The sequence below is a fragment of the Ceratotherium simum genome, chromosome 13, assembly GCF_057802395.1.
Source record: "Ceratotherium simum simum isolate JZ-2026a chromosome 13, ASM5780239v1, whole genome shotgun sequence".
NCBI classification, from domain to species: Eukaryota; Metazoa; Chordata; class Mammalia; order Perissodactyla; family Rhinocerotidae; genus Ceratotherium; species Ceratotherium simum.
The window spans coordinates 32,159,024-32,176,088 of NC_141912.1; the positions used below are offsets into that span (position 1 = coordinate 32,159,024).

Genomic DNA, 17,065 nt, shown 5'->3' on the forward strand with positions numbered 1-17,065 from the left:
GGTACCACAGCCAGGACAAGTCTAGTGAGTGACATCAGGCTCCTGGCACAGATCTAGACCCCCACCCCCACCCCCAGGCACTGATGGGCCCTGGTGGTGTGGGCGGGGCTTAATGCTCACCCCTCACAGGTGGGAAGGACAACTGGAGTTTTCCTTCAGGTTTCATTTTCCTTTTAGATCATAACTGACTTTTGCTGTGACCAATCACGGGGAGGAGGCTAGAGTTAGAGGTTAGAGGGGGCCCGAGGCAGGGTTGAGGGGGGCAGGTGGACCAAAAGGGGAGGGACGGGGAACCAAGGTGTGGGCCGGTGGGGGATAGGATAACCAGGACCCAGATAGACTCCCACCGGGTCCGGGGTCCCACACCTTGCCGATGCTGTGTGACTGAGATGTGATGCCAGACGGGAGTTTCCTCAGGGATACGTTCAGTCCACCTAAGATGGTCGGGACTTCATCTTCCCAAAGGAGGGCTTACAAACCTGGACAGTGGTGCAAACCACGGCTCTGAGGATCAAGCGCACCTGGGAAAGGTGCAATATTAACCAGTTATTCAGGAACCTCAAGACCCAGATAAATGGAAAGATATTCCATGCTCACGGTTTGGAAGAATTAAAATTGTTAAAATGTCCATATTACCCAAAGCAATCTACAGATTCAACCCAATTGCTATCAAAATTCCAATAGCGTTTTTCACAGAAATAAAACAAACAACTCTAATATTTGTGTGGAACCACAAGACTACAAATAGTCGAAGCAATATTGAGAAAGAACAAAGCTGGAGGCATCACACTCCTTGATTTCAAACTATATTACAAAGCTATAATAATCAAAACAGTATGAGATTGGCATAAAAACAGACACACAGATCAATGGAACAGAATAGAGAGCCCAGAAAAAAATCCATGTGTATATGGTCAATTAATTTATGACAAAGGAGCCAAGAATATACAATGGGGAAAGGAAACTGTCTTCAATAAATGGTATTGGGAAAATTAGACAGCAACATGCAAAAGAATGAAACTGGACCACTATTTTATACCATACACAAAACCAACTCAAAATGGATTAAAGACTTGAATGTAAGTCCTGAAACCATGCAACTCCTAGAAGAAAACATAGTTGGTTATGTCCTTCACCTCAGTCTTGGTGATGATTTTTTGCATTTAACACCAAAAGCAAAGGGAACAAAAGCAAAGTAAACAAGTAGAACTATACCAAAACATGTAATCTGCTGAAGCGCTTACCTTAACTCTACTTAAAAATACCAAGTGGGTTTAGGAATTCAACAAATCAGAAAATGGCAAAAAACGCAATAGAAATAAGAAGAAATTTCTTTTTTTCCAGTTTTATTGAGATAGAGTTGACCTATAGCACTATGTCAGTTTAAGGTGTACAGCACAATGACTTGCCTTACATATATAGTGAAATAATTGCCACAATAAGTTTAGTTAACATTCATCATCTCATCTAGAGCCAAACAAAAGACAAAAATGTTCTTTTCCTGGTGACGAGAACTCTTAGGATCTACTCTCTCAGCAACTTGTAAACATGCCCTCCAGCAGTGTTAACTACAGTCATCGTGTTGTGCGTTACATCCCCAGTGCCGAGTCTCTTATAACTGGAAGTTTGTGCCTTTTGACCACCTTCATCCAATTCCCCTACTCCCCACCTCCCGCCTCTGGAAACCACAATTCTGATCTCTTTTTCTATGAGACACCACCCATCTGTGTGCCCCAAGACCAGCAGTCAGGAGGGCAGAGCATCAGGTGGGGAATATCTCACCTCCCCACCTGCCTTGCACAAATCAGCCTGAACTGATGGAGGGAGATGCTGATGCTTGATTTATTCACCCACATTCTGTGTTCGTTTGACTCATCAACCCAGTCCAAGTATGCCAGCAGTCACTTTACCCCAGAAGTAGACTGACCCCTAATCTTCATAATCAGGAAACCCCAAAGCACTGTCCCCATCCCCCTCCCCTGACATCACGCTTCAGCTCTGCTTCATCATGAGGGTGTCAACTGTTCAGGCAGATTTTCCCCCCACAGGGTCACCCCTGAACATTGGCCCCAGATGTCCCATCCCATCTTCTCCCAGCCCTTTAAACTTTACTGTGAACCTGTCACTCACTGGGAGCTTGGGGGAGAGGAAGGTGGAGATTTTTTAGTGCTGCGTCAAGGCGTCGAGATATACCTCCCCCTCTCCCCAGAACCTCACATTCTGTCCCTTCCCAGGCACGTGAAGTAAAACACAGACCAGATATGTATGTTGAAAGAGCATTTAAACACTTACAATAGGAAATTGTACAGATGTGGTAGCTATGAAGTAAGGCATATACGAGTGTGATGAGGGGTGAAGGGGACCTCCAGGTGCCAGGAAAGCTGGTATAAGATTCCTCAGCAGGAACCATAACAAAAGAGCTTACACATAATGCTCGCTGACCACAATATAATTACTATGCAGGTAATATAGTAAAACATAAATTAACAAAAATATTGACAAACAATGTGATGAGCTGCAAGGACCTTAAATATATTAACACTTTTGATCCTGCAACCACAACTGGAAATAAATACTGTTATTTCCCGCATTTCATAGATGAGAAAACTGAGGCACCAAGAGGGAAAGTGCTAGTAAGACCAGAGCAGGGAGCTGAATTCAGGCCTCCTGGCTGCAGACTCTATGCTCCCTCAGTTGAATCAATGGACTCAGGGGCTGACAACAGAGACTGAAATCCCAGCTGGCTGGTGTCATTCAGGTCTGTTGGTGGCATCTGGCGGTGATCCAGGTCTTGTACGCTAAGAAGCTCTGGGGGAAAGAGAAGCCAATAAATGATAAATTGGTTGCAGAATACTGTTTTTATTCCCTCAGGAATTCTTCAGTTGCCCCAGAATCAGATTCTACCTTTCTCTGAGGGAAGATAGCAAGATGGCACCCCCACTTTTCTCCCTCTCACCCCACATTTCCCAGCCCTTGCTGGTCTCCTCCCAAGTCCCCATTAGCATCATCACCTGTCACTGCTTCCACCACCCAGCATGCAGGAACAAGGAAGGGCCAGAGGGCTAAAGGACACCATCCAGGACTGGAAACCCACTGCCTTCCCCTCCTCTCAGCCCCCACCAATCCCCCAACACAGTGGGAGGCCTCCCTGAAAGACAGGCCCCTGCTCCTTGGTCCTCCAGGCCTGGGAGGGGTCACACACAGCTCCTCCTCTCCTTACTTCTCAGCCTCCTCACCTGCACAAGCACCTGCCCACAGGGCCGGGGTCTGCTCCACTGGCCCCACTCAACCACAGGCACTGACCTCCCCCTGCAGCTCAGCCTCCTGCCCTGAGCCAGCAGCTCTGAACTGGAAGACCCATCAGGAAGCTCAGGTGACCAGCAGGCCCAGCCCAGAAAAACTGGGCTGCTGTGGGGTCTGGACCTGACCTGACCCTGGAGGACCCCATGCTCGCAGAGGCCCAGCCTTGCCTTGACCCTCACACCCGGCCCAGGCTCTCAGGCTGCACTTGGCCTTCTTTGCTCCTTCTGGCCCAATGGCTCCTGGAATGGCACCTCCACCCCGAGTGCTGCTCTGAGCCTGAGGCTGCCCCGGCCTTCCTGCCTCCTCAACGAGGCTCTGCCATCACAGCCTATAGGAAATCTGCTTCTCAATGTGGAGTTGGGGGTTCTTGAGACCCTTCAGCCTGAGGCTATGTCTGCCCATCTCTGCACCTGGGACCACCACTGCCACCACACCCCCTTCCCTCATAGAACCCTCCTAGACACGGAGCTCTCCAGTTGAATTTCTGTTTCATTCTATATGCATTGCAAGGTCAGCATTGGAGGACATCCCATTAAAGTTAGCCAGCTGAAACCATAAACATTTATTTTGGACATCAAAATTTAAACTAAAAATATTGAGAAATGAGCTTATGATTTTCACACTCTTATCTTGGCTAATGCCCCAATGACATAGGAGGCAACCATTTCTGCCCCAAGGGAACCAGAACTGCTGTGCCCTCTCGGGGGGCTGCCCAGGTGAGGCCAGGAGCAAACACAGACTCGCGGGGGCCCCTGCTCTGGGTGTGACATGGACGGAGCCCCTGCTGTGGGGCAGGATGACAAACTCTTCCAGTCTGCTCAAGACTGAGGGCCAAGTGTAATGAAATTACATTCAAGGGTGAGAAATGCGGCCTCCACCCCCTGGTCACACAGAAGTGGTGGGAACAAAAGACCCCAGTGCCTGCACCCCTCACCCCCTTCACTCTTTCATGCACTGCCTTTGTTCATTGTCCAAACACAAAACTCCCTGTTCCCCTTTCCTCTCCCCTCAAGCACACTGATTGTGGGGAAATCATTTTGACCATCCCTTCCTCAAAACCTACAGGGCAGTGACCACCATGAGGAAGGGAACCGGCTCAGGGAGGGCCCCGTAAGGCCGGGAGCACAGCCCAGGTGCCTGCTCCAAATGGCCCCTTGGACCGGGCCCCGAGGGGCTGGGCAGGGAAAACCTGGACGTGGATACAAACAGTGACCACAGCTGCCCCGAGAATGAGCTGTCCCCTCTCCCTAAAGGGTCAAGGGTGATCTGCTCATCTGCTCTTCCATATTATCTGCAAGGAAACTCCAGGATGCATGGGGGCACGTGATGGGAACAGGGAAAGAGTAGAGGCTGGGAGTGACCCCAAGAAAACTCGGGAAACAGTTCTTGGAGGAGCAATTTGAGGGTCTGAAAATGGACTGAAGACCACCACCTCTGCTCAGGACCCTTCTGTCTGTTGTAAGTGGGGACTCCCAATGGGACATCATAGGCAGGGCTCTGGCAGTATCAGAGACCCTTAGTTTGGGCCTTGTGAGTCTTCTACTTGGATTTCTCATGGTGGCTGGAGAACTTGCAGGAGGGGGTACAGACAGGAAAGAACTAGAGGCGTCCTCTCTCTGTCCATATGCCTCCCCAGTGTGTAACCCTTCCACTAGGTCACAGACGCTTTTACTGCTTGTTCCCTCAGATTCCATGATCACCCAGGCCCTCCCCAATCAGCACATGATACCACCACATCGCCCATGGATGAGCTGGCAAGCCTGAGTTACAGAGACATAGGGATGAGAACAGAGCAGAGAGCCATGGTCCTCCTTGCTGCACAATCCTTACCAAGAGCAAGGAGAGGCCACAGCTGCACACTCAAGGGCCCCAACCTGGCCCTGGTTGTGGGCAGGGCTAAAAGGTATAGACACAGAGGTGGCTCCGATTCTCCTCACAAGTACCCCAACTTGCAGCTCCCATTACAGAGGCTGGTCATCTCCACTCCTATTTGTGCAGAGGGAGATAAGAGGGTTCCTACATCCTAGGCAGAGCCCCTCCCATGTCCACTCACTACCCAGATTTCTCACCTGGGCTCTCTGCAGCCGATGTTGTCTTCTTATTCTTCTTGTACCAAAGGGCAAACAGAGTAATGGAACTAATAACACCAACAACACCTAGAATGGCTGGCCATCCACTCTGATGCACCAGGGCCTTTCCTGAAAAACAGCCTTATTATAACCTGGCACCCAGAGCCACAGGCCTGCTCTCCTCTCATGGCCTTTGATCCTACCGAGGTTGGAACCCCCTCCAGGAACACCCCAGGCTCACCGAGTGGAACAGGGTATGTGCTGTGGTTCCCACTGTGTTCCACGTAGCACGTGAACCTCTGCTCCTCTCCTTGGGGAATCCTTATGGCCACCCAGGTCTGGTAGGTCCCATTCCCATCAGGCAGGACACCCCCAGACTGCTGGGCGCCGTGTCTCAGGGGTTCTTCATTCTGAAGCCAGGTCAATGTGATGTTCCCGGGAGAGAAGCCAAAAGCCCAGCATATCAGGGTGACCACGCCCTCCGCGGCCTGGTTGCAGGTCACATTCACTGCTGGGGGCACTGGGGAAGAAAGCACCAAGCCAGTGAGTCTGGTGGCCAAGCTCTGCTCCCTCCTAAGAGAGACGGAGAGAACAGGGCTGCCCCTCCCCACCTTTCCCTCTGGCTGAAGCCCTCATTGACCCCAGAATTCCTTCAAGTCTGTTCTGCATCCTGGGGCCCAATTCCTTTAGACTGGCAGGAGGATGAGGGAGATTTAGGCCTCACTCTCTTGGATCCAAGTGCTGACGCTGAATAGGGGGATGTGAAGGGTGGGCTCTCCATAAGAGGCAGACTGGGAACCAGGGAGCACAGTCCCCCAGTCTGAGGCTTCCTCTCGTGACGGACACCCACATTTCTAGGTTCAGTGTTCTGTCTGAGGACCCACTGCTTCCCTATTATGGACACTGGGATAGTTCATTCCCCTCCCCACCTGTGTGGTGTCTTTATCCAGTGGCTTTAACAGAACAGGCAAATCACAACACAACGAGCCAATACAACATGTATGCATCCCATAGTACAGGGAGGGTTTCCTTGGGCAGACTTGGGTGGGGAGGCTCCAGGGTCCTGCGGGAGAGGAAGGCCCTACCCCAGGGTCATACCTATTCTCTCCGTGAAGCCCATCCAGGATTCCAGATATCTCCACAGTCTTTCACAAAGCTCTCCCTGAACATGGGCCCAGTAATCCTTGCTTTGAAAGCCATCTGCGTCCCAGGACTTCTTGGTCTCCATAGCCAGGGTCTGAGCAGAGGACTGGGGCACTAGCCATCCACGGGTCTTGGGGTTATAGGAGAGGAAGAGCTCCCCATCATAGTAGAAATGTCTCAAGCCCCTGGTGCTGTCGTCTTCTTGGATCTCGCAGCCCCGAATCTCCTGGAGGGAATGCAAGCCTGCCCCGCAGCCAGCAGTGACTTCTCCATTCCCTATGTCCCTCTGCCTTCCCTGCTCAAGTGAGAAACTAAAGCTAGTGGGCCCCTCCTTTCTCTCCTCCATGTCTTCCTGTGCTGGCTGAGTAATGGCCACCTCCGTGCTGAACTCCACAGGCCCCATTGTTCACCCCCACCCACAGCCAAATCCAGTGTAAAGACACAGGTCCTTGTTGTCTTCCCCAAACTTTCCTGGAAAAGGCCTCACATCAGTTGTGTCTCCTCCCCACTCTCACCTCCTTTCTGGTCCTGCAGAGCCATGATGTCTGCCAGGGTCTTTCTGAGGTCCTTCCCCTTCTCTGTCAAGTCCTTGGTCTCTGTGTCCCACGTCTCCGCTCCCAGGACCGCTTCTGCCCACAGCCCCTGGGGCTCTGCCCTGCCTTTCTCACTGTTGTAGTGCAGGAAGGGCTGACCATCCAAGTGCCCCTCAGCGAAAAGTCTTGATTGGACAAATCCATCCTGGGATACCACCGTGAGGTCATAACGAAGACTGTGGGACCCTGGGCAAGGAGGAGACCAGATGAAAGTGTTTCCTGGAAATAACTGCACATCAGATGTTTCACAGAAAAGTTCTGCTGTCCTGAGTCTTGAGGATGCAGAAAATGCAGGTGTGCAAAGGGACAAGAGTGAGATTTTCAACACAGGAAAGTAAGAAAGGGGAAAGGAGGAGAGAGGAATTGAGGAACGGAAGGAGGGGGATAGTGAAGGGCAAAGATGTAGGATAGAAGCCAGAGAGGGAGGCACGGGCTCCCTAAGGGAAGAGGTAGGAGGTCAAGGGGAGAGGCTGGCCTGCAGGGGGCAAGGGAGAGGCAAGAAGGCCATGGTGAAGGGGTGGTCTCTTCAGTGGGCAGTGAGGGGACGTGAGCGGCCCAGGATGGGAGGGATCCATGGTCAGGTTGACTGTGGTGCAAAGGCGGGTTAGGGTGAGATGGGGAGCGAGGGGCTGCTCCCTCTGGTGAAGGCTCATCATGGACAAGGTAGGGCTGAGGGAGGGTGTGGCAGTGAGGCGGAGGGGCGTTAGGGGTGGTGCATTGTGACACAAGGGATTTTAGGGTAGGCCAGTACCCCTGGAGGAGGTGAAAGTGTGAGTCTGGGCCCAGAGTGGAAGAGGCATGGCGAGAACCCAGGTGGGGAGATGGATGGACTTGCCAGTGTCCCCTGTGGAGAGGTGGGTGGTGGGATCTCAAAGAGTCAGTGCAGCGTTTCCAAGGGTAGTTTAGAGTTAGAAACGAGCAGGAGGAATGGAAGAGAAAATAGAACTTAAATGCCAAGGTGCACGGCCTGGGGAAGGACCCACATGGTGGGAGTGGTTCAGTGTGGGGGGCAGGTCATACTTCCACAGAGGGTGGGGTTAGACCTCCAGCACAGGAGGGGCAGTACTGGGAGAAGGCCCACTGTAGGGAAAGGCCAGAGCCAATCAAGTGTCATAAACAAGGATTTTGGATACACAGTGTAGGGAGTGAGAGGCCAGTGGGATGAAGGAACCGTGGGGTGGTGGGGAGTCCAGTGAAAGCCAAGGAGTAGTTGGACCAAGAGCAGTTTGCAGTTCTGCAAGGGGTGGAAAGATTGAAGGGACTAGAGGCAGCAGAGAAGATCATGCTGAGGGCCTGGGACTCGGGGGCTGGGGATAAGCATGGCACAGGGGTGACCCTGGGATAACTTAAGAGAGGAGGGGTGCTCTGGGTGAGGGTGGGGTGGTAATTGCAAGGTCCCCACCAGAGGGGGCTCATGAGAGATGAAAACTTGGTGAGGGCCCCAGACAGCTGGGCAAGGGGTGGGAGCAGGGCAAGGTGCCATGGCAGGAGGGGTGCAGAGGGAACAGGGAGAGAGGGAGTCCTGCACCTGTGGGCTGGAGAGTGGAGGCCTCAAGAAGGTGAGGTGTGGGATGCTGGAGTGGGGAGGGGTGGTGCTGGGTGAAAGGTCCATGATGCAGGAGGACCAAGAGCAGGAGCCTGCACTGGAGGGGAGGGAGGAGGACTGGGCACCCAGACAGGGGACAGGTCTCTGCACAAGGGGGTGTGCACTGTGCTTCAGGGCTCCCCTTGGTGAGAGTGAGAGGGGAGTGGGGATGGAGGGAAGACCACCTGGACAAAAGACACAACCAGAAAGTTAGGGTTCAGGAAAGCTGGGGGGAGGTAGGAGCCATGCAGGTCGAAGCTCCTTGTAGGCAATGACTCATGAGGGGAGAAAGAGGAACCTGTGGTGGTAGAAGGAGTGGAGGGTAAGGACACACTAGAGAGGGGTCAGAGAACTGTAGAGAGGAGGGGATAGCGGGGGAGAAGTCAAAGGACTAAAGGGGCACATGAGACAGCAGGGGAGGAGGTGAGGAGAGAATCTGGTGTGGGAACTCTGGCATTTCAGAAAATTAGAGATAACATTGGGAAGAGGGAGTGAGAGGGGAGGAGGAGAGTGGAGACCAAGAGAGGTCACAGGATGAATCCCTTGGCCAGAAGCCTTCAGACTCTACCCTCCCTCACTGTGAGAGTCAGGAGTGGCCACAGTGCCCACAGCAGGAGGAAGTGTGGTTAGAGCCTGGGCTCCCCACAGAGCTCCTGGTCACTAGAAAAAGGCCCCTAACTCCTAGGACTGAGGCCCTTGAGAGCTGCCTGCCTGTACTCCCTTGTCACCCAAGGGAGGAGTTGGGATAGGAGCAGATAGCACAGTGCTCAGGTGCCTGAGAGGGTGCCCTACAATCTGGTGGGAAGTGTTGCCTGAGCCTCAGACCTCCAAGGGCCCTTGAATGCCCTTCAAAGCCCCAACCCCAGAGGCAGCCCAGGGCCCAGGGGCATCAGAAGGACTAAAATGTCAGAACAGGAAGAGGAAAGCAAGAAGAGCAGAACATCGGGGGTGGGGGGGAGCGAACTGGAAAGAGATTGGAAAAGCAAGGTTGAGTTGGGGTGGCAACAGGCTGTGTCCAGCCCCCGCATCCCAGCCCCCACCACAGACACTGTCACCATTACTTATAGACACTCACCAAAACCCTCCAGGACCCCTGCATCAGCCCAGGTTCCTGCCTGGCCAAGGACCACAATGAGCCCCACTTACCAGCAGTGGTACCCAGGTGGGCAAAAAGGGAAGCACTGGCCAGGAGCAGCAGGACATGGCACAGCCACATGGTGGCAATTTTGCCAGCCTCCCAGTCAAGGCTTGCTTGAGCAGTTGAGAACTGCTGGCAGAAAATTATGAACTAAACCATCTGGCCCACCCCGCTCATCTGAGAGAACAGACCTTCCGATCATGAGCAGAGGGAGGGCTCTGCTTGTTACCAGAAAAGTCCCCTGACTCAAAGCCAAGAAGAGACAAACCAAGAGCATAGAAAATCCTCAGTGGCTGCACTGAGTCTGATCACAAAGCCAAATAAAAAGCTCTAAGACTGAAGAGCAACAAGCTGGCCTTTCTCTGACTTCTTCCTTCCAGAGCAACCTTCTCTCCCACACACACCTCCCTCCCTAACCAAGCACAGCATTGTGGCAACATCACCAGAACCAGATTTGCAGATTTTAGCCACTGCTGCCTCTTAGAAGCAACTTTCCCAGCTGAACCACTCACATTCCAAACTCTCTTAGATCTTGCAGCCATTACAATCTCCGCCTCCTCCTCCCAAGGACTCCAGATCCAGCCAGGTTCCCGTTCCTGTGTGCACATCCAAAACTGTCAGCTCTCCCAGGGCGGCCTCTCTATTCAGTCCCTGGGGGATCACAAGCCCAATGGGCCAGCTTCCCACCTTCCACTCCAACACCAACCTCTCTCCAGACTCCCCTTTCCAACCTGCCTCAGGACATCTGCACCTCTGGACCCACCTGCCCCTCAAATCCAACAGGTCTACAAGGAAACTGCACATCCCTCACCACATCAGCGTCTCCCCTTCCATTAGTGCTCTTAGTATCACCATCCTTGGTCCCTTCTGATCCCCCTTTCCTCTGCCTCATGGACTCAAAGTCAGCTCTTTTAACCCCTTTTCAATCCCACAGCCACTACCTTAGTCCAGGCTTTCATCTACCTCAGCCTAGGAAACTGCAAAGGCTTCCTGAACACCGTGCCTGCCCCCAGTTATAACCATAAGGCCCCACACCATCCACAGCTGCCCCCTCTGCTGAATTTAACACATGACGCCTCTACTCCACCATCAAAGCCCACAGCTGCCACAACCCGCTGTCTGGCATCACCCTCATTTCTCTGTGACATGTCCCCTGGATTGCAGTAAAAGTGGATTCCTCCCATCTCCTTACCATGTCCCACCAGGATGCCACTGCTTAAGCATCTCCCTCCTCTGGATTACTCTCACCTCTGCCTTCCAACCCATGAGACCTGCACATCCTAAAAGATCATCCCAATTAGATGGTGGTGATGGTGGCACAACCTCAGGATTATACTAAAATCCACCTACTTGTACACTTTAAAAGGGTGAATTATGTGATATATGCACTATATCTCAATAATAATATTAATATTAACAATAATGCCATCCTGAAACACTCCTTCTACTGAAAGCTGTGCGTGATCCCCAACACACATCTCTTGGTCTTGGGAACATCTCGCCCATGGTCCTCAATCTTGGCTGCTTATTAGATCCACCCGGAGAGTTTTTACTATTCATATGGCCAGGTCACAGCCCAAACTAATTGAATCAGTATCCCTTGGGTTGGACCTAGACCTTCATATCTTTTAAAGCTCCCTGGGTGAATCCAATGTGTAGGGAAGTTTTAGAACCACTGGCCTAGGCCATGGTTTGAACCTCCATGATGGTACCAAGCGTGCCCTGCCTTAAACTCCATCTTACCAACTTATCCTTCCCCCAATAGACAAGGAGCCACTCCAGGAGCAGGAACAGAGTTTATTTCACCTTTGTCTCCCCTGAAAATGCTTTTTTAAAGTTGAAATATACCCATCATTACTAACCATTCCACTAGTCCCCTACCCCACACTTTTTCTGTGGATGGAAATATCATGCATCAGAAAGTTTTAACAATTTCTTAGATTTCACATCCATTTTTATTAATTAATTACTTTGACCATCACAATTTATTTAGCACGACAGGGAATGGGTCCTGTCCCATCTCAGAGAGATTCTTGTCATTGCTAAAGGTCACAAGGGGAGTGAGAGTGTAGAGACGCAGATGGAACCCAGCTCTCCCAACAGCTGGTCCCAAGCCCTTCCCTCCATGATGTCAACCCTCCTTGAGGAGGGTTGGCAGCTCCAGCAAACTGTCTCATTCAGCTCATCCCTCCCTCAAAAAAACACATTTAATACTTTAAAATAAAAAAATATATATGCTAAGTTTGTTCCAATGCACTTAGGAATTATTGCAATGAGAGATAAAGCCATTCTCACTCTTCCTGAGGGGTCGGAGAGGCCTTGATGGTTAGGGCTCTGGATTTGGGGTGCTCCCCAGGATCTAGGCATGGCTGCCCCTCCCCCACCAGGCCTCTGAGGTTGTCTTCTGTATAAATCCCTTTCCCCTCCAACCCACCTTGCTTCCAGCCCCCTTCCCATCCTCCTCATAAAGTACTTTTTCTCCTTCCAATCCTGCCTTTGGACCCCTGACTCACAAGCGTAGGGGCGCCTTCCTCGCGCAGACCTCAGGGGCCACTGCTGGGTCTGGAAAAGAAACCGAAAAAGAGGCTTACATAACCCAAGGCGGGGCTTCGCTGGGCGGCCTGGGCTCATTTTCCAGTGGGCTGGCCCAGAGTTTACAGGGAGGGTGATGATCACCCATCCCCCCTACCCTGGCCTAAAGGAAATAAGAGTTGCTCATTGTTATAAAAGCAGAGTAAAGGTGCTTATGGGCAAAGTGGGAGGCGACCGAGCTGCACTTAGGTTTCTGGTTCCCATACTCCTGGGCAGTTACACCTACCGGTGGTGAAAACGCAGATCTGCCCGGGTCCGCGGAAATTCTGAGTCCCTGAGTCTGGAAAGGGATCTGGAATCTGACTTATTATAAACAGCATCTTGGTTGATTCTGAGGCCCGTGAGTAGGGAAATGCTGCTTCCGGCCCCCTCCCCCACGGGGCCCCGACCTTGGCTTCTAACAACGGAAAACCCTTCCTACAGCCTCTGGTCACCCCGGGAAGGAAAGTCCCCGCTGCGGGAAGATCCTGACTGAATCAGCTTTCACCAAGCCGGTAGCGCTTTGCCGCTTACAACCTGCCCAGGCGGGAGCCCACTCGCGTCTCTGTACCTGACCTCTGCAGGTGGACATAGTCACGAGTGTTGATTACTGGGCTCCATTACGCAGGAGATAAGATGCAAAGGAGAGAATGGGGAAAAGAGGAAGGGAAGGGGGAAAGTGTTGAAGAAAAGAGGATAGGGCAAAAAACGAAGCAAAAAGCTAAAGGGGAAATAAATTTCAAAAGATGTAGTATTTTTATTTCTAACCATTATTATCCCCCTCTGTCTAGTTTTGTCATTTGTTAACATTTGACTTCAGCTGTCTGATCCCTCTCTGAAAGCGTAAATAGATGCTTATTGTTGTTATTGCGGGACCATTTGAGAGAAAGTCGCTGATCAGGACACTTTACCTCCAGATGTGTTAGGGTGTCTCTCAGCAACAAGAACAAGGTGTTTTGTCGTTTTTACATAACCAAAGTACAAATTTCAAAGAGGATAACGTTTTTAAAACCAACTTCTTTGGGGCATACTTACATACAATATAACGCATCTATTTGGAATGCACAGCTGGTTGAGTTCTGGCAAGTGTACACACCCTGTCACCACTACCACAGTGAAGAGGCAGGACATCTCCATCGTCCCCAAAGAAAGGGCATGTGATAAAATTCTTTGCAGCTAATAAAAGGCATAGGGTAGATGTTAATGTATTGCTATAAAAAGGTGTGCCCAACACACTGTTCAACTTTGTCAAAGATTAAGAACAAGCTGCATTACGACGCCACTAATCCCACTTACATAATACATGTTTTACATAGGGGAAAACCTAGAAGATTCCTCACCAAAGGTTTGACAGTGATATCTCAGGGAGTGGGATAACTTGATGACTTCCACTTTCCCTAATATGCCAAAATTTAACTTTTAGTATACATTTGCATTTGTATGGGAGTCAGAGAGACTATCTCAGTTTTAAAATATTGTAAAACTAAGCCCCAAACTCAAAAGTTACAGATTTTTAAAAACCAAAATGTTAATTAAAACCCAACACTAGATAGTTTCTTCTCTAAGATAATCCTTCACATTTCGATAGCACTGAATCTTTCATAAATTGTTACTGAAAGGGATGTTTTTAGTGGAGTAGACAGACAAGTCACAACTATGACAAAGGGCGTGGGCTAGAATCAAAAGAAGCACAAAATCAGTGCCAGCACCGGGGACTCTGTCACAGTTACACTTCAACCACGTTCGAAACCCGAGTTGCCATAACGTCCTTGGGTCTTAGAAAAAGTCAGGGCAGATCTTGTTCCTTGAGCGTCGATTTGCCCTTGAGAAAGGTCAAAGGCTTCAGAGCAAGTCTGAAGAATGACACTGACTTTCTGATCTAAAGAACTCTCAAGAATATTTGGGCAAAGGTAGTACCTGTAAGAGGATTCAGCCCACCTGGGCAAAGCTCCCTAGGGCTCGTTCTTTGGCAGTGGCCACGGGGAGAGGAGGCTGAGAAGCTGCACTCTGAGGCCCCGAGGGGCTTCCGGGCCTAGAGTGCCTCCTGTGCTTTGCTCTGGTGAAGGTTGAGGTATAAGCGGGGAGGCAGGAACTCAAGCAATAACTGCAGAGAAAGGAAGTGCAGAAGGGAGTGCCTGAAGCCTCCACACTCCTCCTTCCTTCCCCCACCTCGTACTCCGCCTCCCTCAGCCCAGACCGTAGACAGAAGTGCAGAGACCCGAGTAGAAAGAGCAAGAGTAACGAGCTTCGTGATGGTACTTGGCTCCCTTCTTCAGGAGACTGGTGACGAGTTGAAACTGGGGGGAGACTGTAGAAGTTATCCTTTGAAAAGTAGGTCCTTGTTTCCCATGCTGGCTTATTTACCAAATTCATCTTAATAAAATACAAAAACAAAACAAAACAAAATTCTGCCCTGATTTTTCTGGCCAATAGAAGGTCCTGCACCCTCCCCATTCCTCATGGCCTTCAGGCCTCCCCACACCGAGGCTCCAGGCTCCAGCTTGCCTAGTAATATTCTAGCTTTGGCCCAGTCTTAGCATTTTAAAATTTATATTTCCCTTGGTGTTTATTTTTAAATAATTCATGTATATTACATTGGGTTTGTTGTAGTAAGCCACCTTGAATCAACTGTGGAATGATTCCACAATGTGGAACTGCTGCCATTGGGCCAGGGCCTCTCCTCCTGGACTCTCTTCACCTCCTGCCCAGCCCCACTCTCCTTTGTCTCTACTCCTCTTCCTTTTCCCCTCCCTACACCCACCCTGAATATCTCTTACCTTTTTCAAGGCTTTCTCCTCCTGAGTACAAATTCCTCCCAACTTCAGGAAAAAAAAACAAACACCAATGGACAAACCCTGCAGGGCACCTGGTGCTCCCACTCTGGACATCAGCTCCCACTCCCACCCATCCCTCTCTCTCTGTGTAAATGGAGAGTCCAAGTCTAGGAAACCTCCCCACTTTGGCATTGCAAGACTTGGTGTTATGTGCACATGTGTTTTATTTCAGGACATGAGACAATGATATTCATCTGATCAGCAAACTGTGAAGACCCTTGCTCCCCAAAAAACTTAAAGCACTCTGCATTAGGGAGGAGGGAGAGAGTAGGGGAACCCCTGACTCCAAGTCTACTGATTACTCTTACACAAAGGGACACTGAAAAGAAGCGCAGGACAGTCCATTCCCTCCAGGAACCAGGCAGGGAAGTCAGAGCCACCGTGAGTGGATGTCAAAGTCTATCAAAGGAATATCATTACAAGAAAATCCGTATGTCACACTTTGAAGCTGACACAAATTATCAGATAGAACCAACATCAGAAAACCAAAATCCTAGCTCAGGTGACATCACTAGAGTTGGCTATAAGGCTTTGTGGGACCTATAGGTAGAAAGAAGGACATCTCTAGCGGTGCAGCCCAACCCCTATGTCTTGGGGCCCCCAGAAAGGACCCTCTCTCTTCAGCAGTGCACAGAGGCCATTTCTGGTGAGAAATCTAGAATCTCTTTGGACTTCTGAGATTTTTATACTTACTCAATGACTTTGTAGATGTTGAGTTCATCTTTGAATATCTTGGAATTAATTTGCTTTGACCTTGTCTAAGTGTGAAATCTGAAACTCTCTCTGAAGTGGGGAAAAAAGGACTGGTTCTGTGAGCTATGGCCCCACATGAAGGTTAATTTTCTTTGTCGACTTGGCTAGGCTACGGTACCCAGATATTTGATCAAACATTATTCTAGATGTTTCTGTGAAGGTATTTTTTAGATGAGATTAATATTTAAATAGGTAGAGCTTGAGTAAAGCAGATTATCCTCCATAATGTAGGTGAGCTTTCTACAATCAGTTTAAGGACTTAATAGACAAAAACCCTGACCTCCCCCAAGGAAGAGGGACTCGTGACAGCAGACTGCCTTCACACTTGAACTGCAGCACCAGCTCTTCCAGGAGTCTCCATCCTGGTGTCATACCCTACCCAACAGATTTTGCACTTGATGGCCTTTGCAATCATATGAGCCAATTCCTTAAACTAAATCTCTCTCTCTCTTTCTTTATACCTATATACATGTATTTGAAATATAAACATACATAAAAACATATATTTATAATTTACAAATATATAATTATATATTTTTATATTTTTAATATATATTTTATAATTTATAAATATAAATATACCAATATATTAAGTACATTACATATAAATAAAAATATTAAAAAGTAACACACACATAAATATTTGCTGAAACTCTCCATGCCAGTAAATGTTTCAGATGTTCCAGCTTGCCTAGTAATATTCTAGCTTTGGCCCAGTCTTAGCATTTTAAAATTTATATTTCCCTTGGTGTTTATTTTTAAATAATTCATGTATATTACATTGGGTTTGTTGTAGTAAGCCACCTTGAATCAACTGTGGAATAAAGAGAAGGAAATAAATGTGTGATTTTCCACTGAATTACTGCTAAGACCATCTTAAAAACTTATCAACACTGAATCCAGTCACTTCTCACACCTCTACAGCTTCCATCCTGGAATGGAACCATCCTCTCTGCTACAGTGAACATGTGGGCCTTCCAGCTGGGCTCCCTGCTGACCCCCAAGCACTGCTGTCCACTGTCCATGTGACAGACAAAGCCATCTTTTTAAAGGTGAATTAGAACATGTCCTCACCA

The 17,065-nt window shown here is 49.6% G+C and overlaps 1 protein-coding gene across 1 annotated transcript; it reads right to left on the reverse strand.

Moving 5' to 3' along the window:
- Positions 1 to 1,990: 1,990 nt before the first annotated feature.
- On the reverse strand, positions 1,991 to 12,462 carry LOC101391994 (MHC class I polypeptide-related sequence B-like). The gene is made up of 6 exons (XM_087437808.1): positions 12,345 to 12,462; positions 7,031 to 7,294; positions 6,471 to 6,758; positions 5,614 to 5,892; positions 5,373 to 5,501; positions 1,991 to 2,808 (listed from the first exon to the last, which is right to left on the reverse strand). The coding sequence occupies exons 1-6, from the start codon at positions 12,460 to 12,462 to the stop codon at positions 2,681 to 2,683; spliced, it is 1,206 nt and encodes a 401-aa protein (XP_087293934.1). The 3' UTR covers positions 1,991 to 2,680.
- Positions 12,463 to 17,065: the final 4,603 nt, after the last annotated feature.

Excerpts from the sequence above, each read along its gene's own strand:
- LOC101391994 (XM_087437808.1), bottom strand. The coding sequence starts at position 12,462 with ATGAGCCCAGGCCGCCCAGCGAAGCCCCGCCTTGGGTTATGTAAGCCT. Across the intron at positions 6,759-7,030 it reads TCTGCAGGACCAGAAAGGAG|GCTTGCATTCCCTCCAGGAG; the intron begins GTGAGAGTGGGG and ends GCTGCGGGGCAG. Across the intron at positions 5,893-6,470 it reads GGGCTTCACGGAGAGAATAG|TGCCCCCAGCAGTGAATGTG; the intron begins GTATGACCCTGG and ends TTTCTTCCCCAG.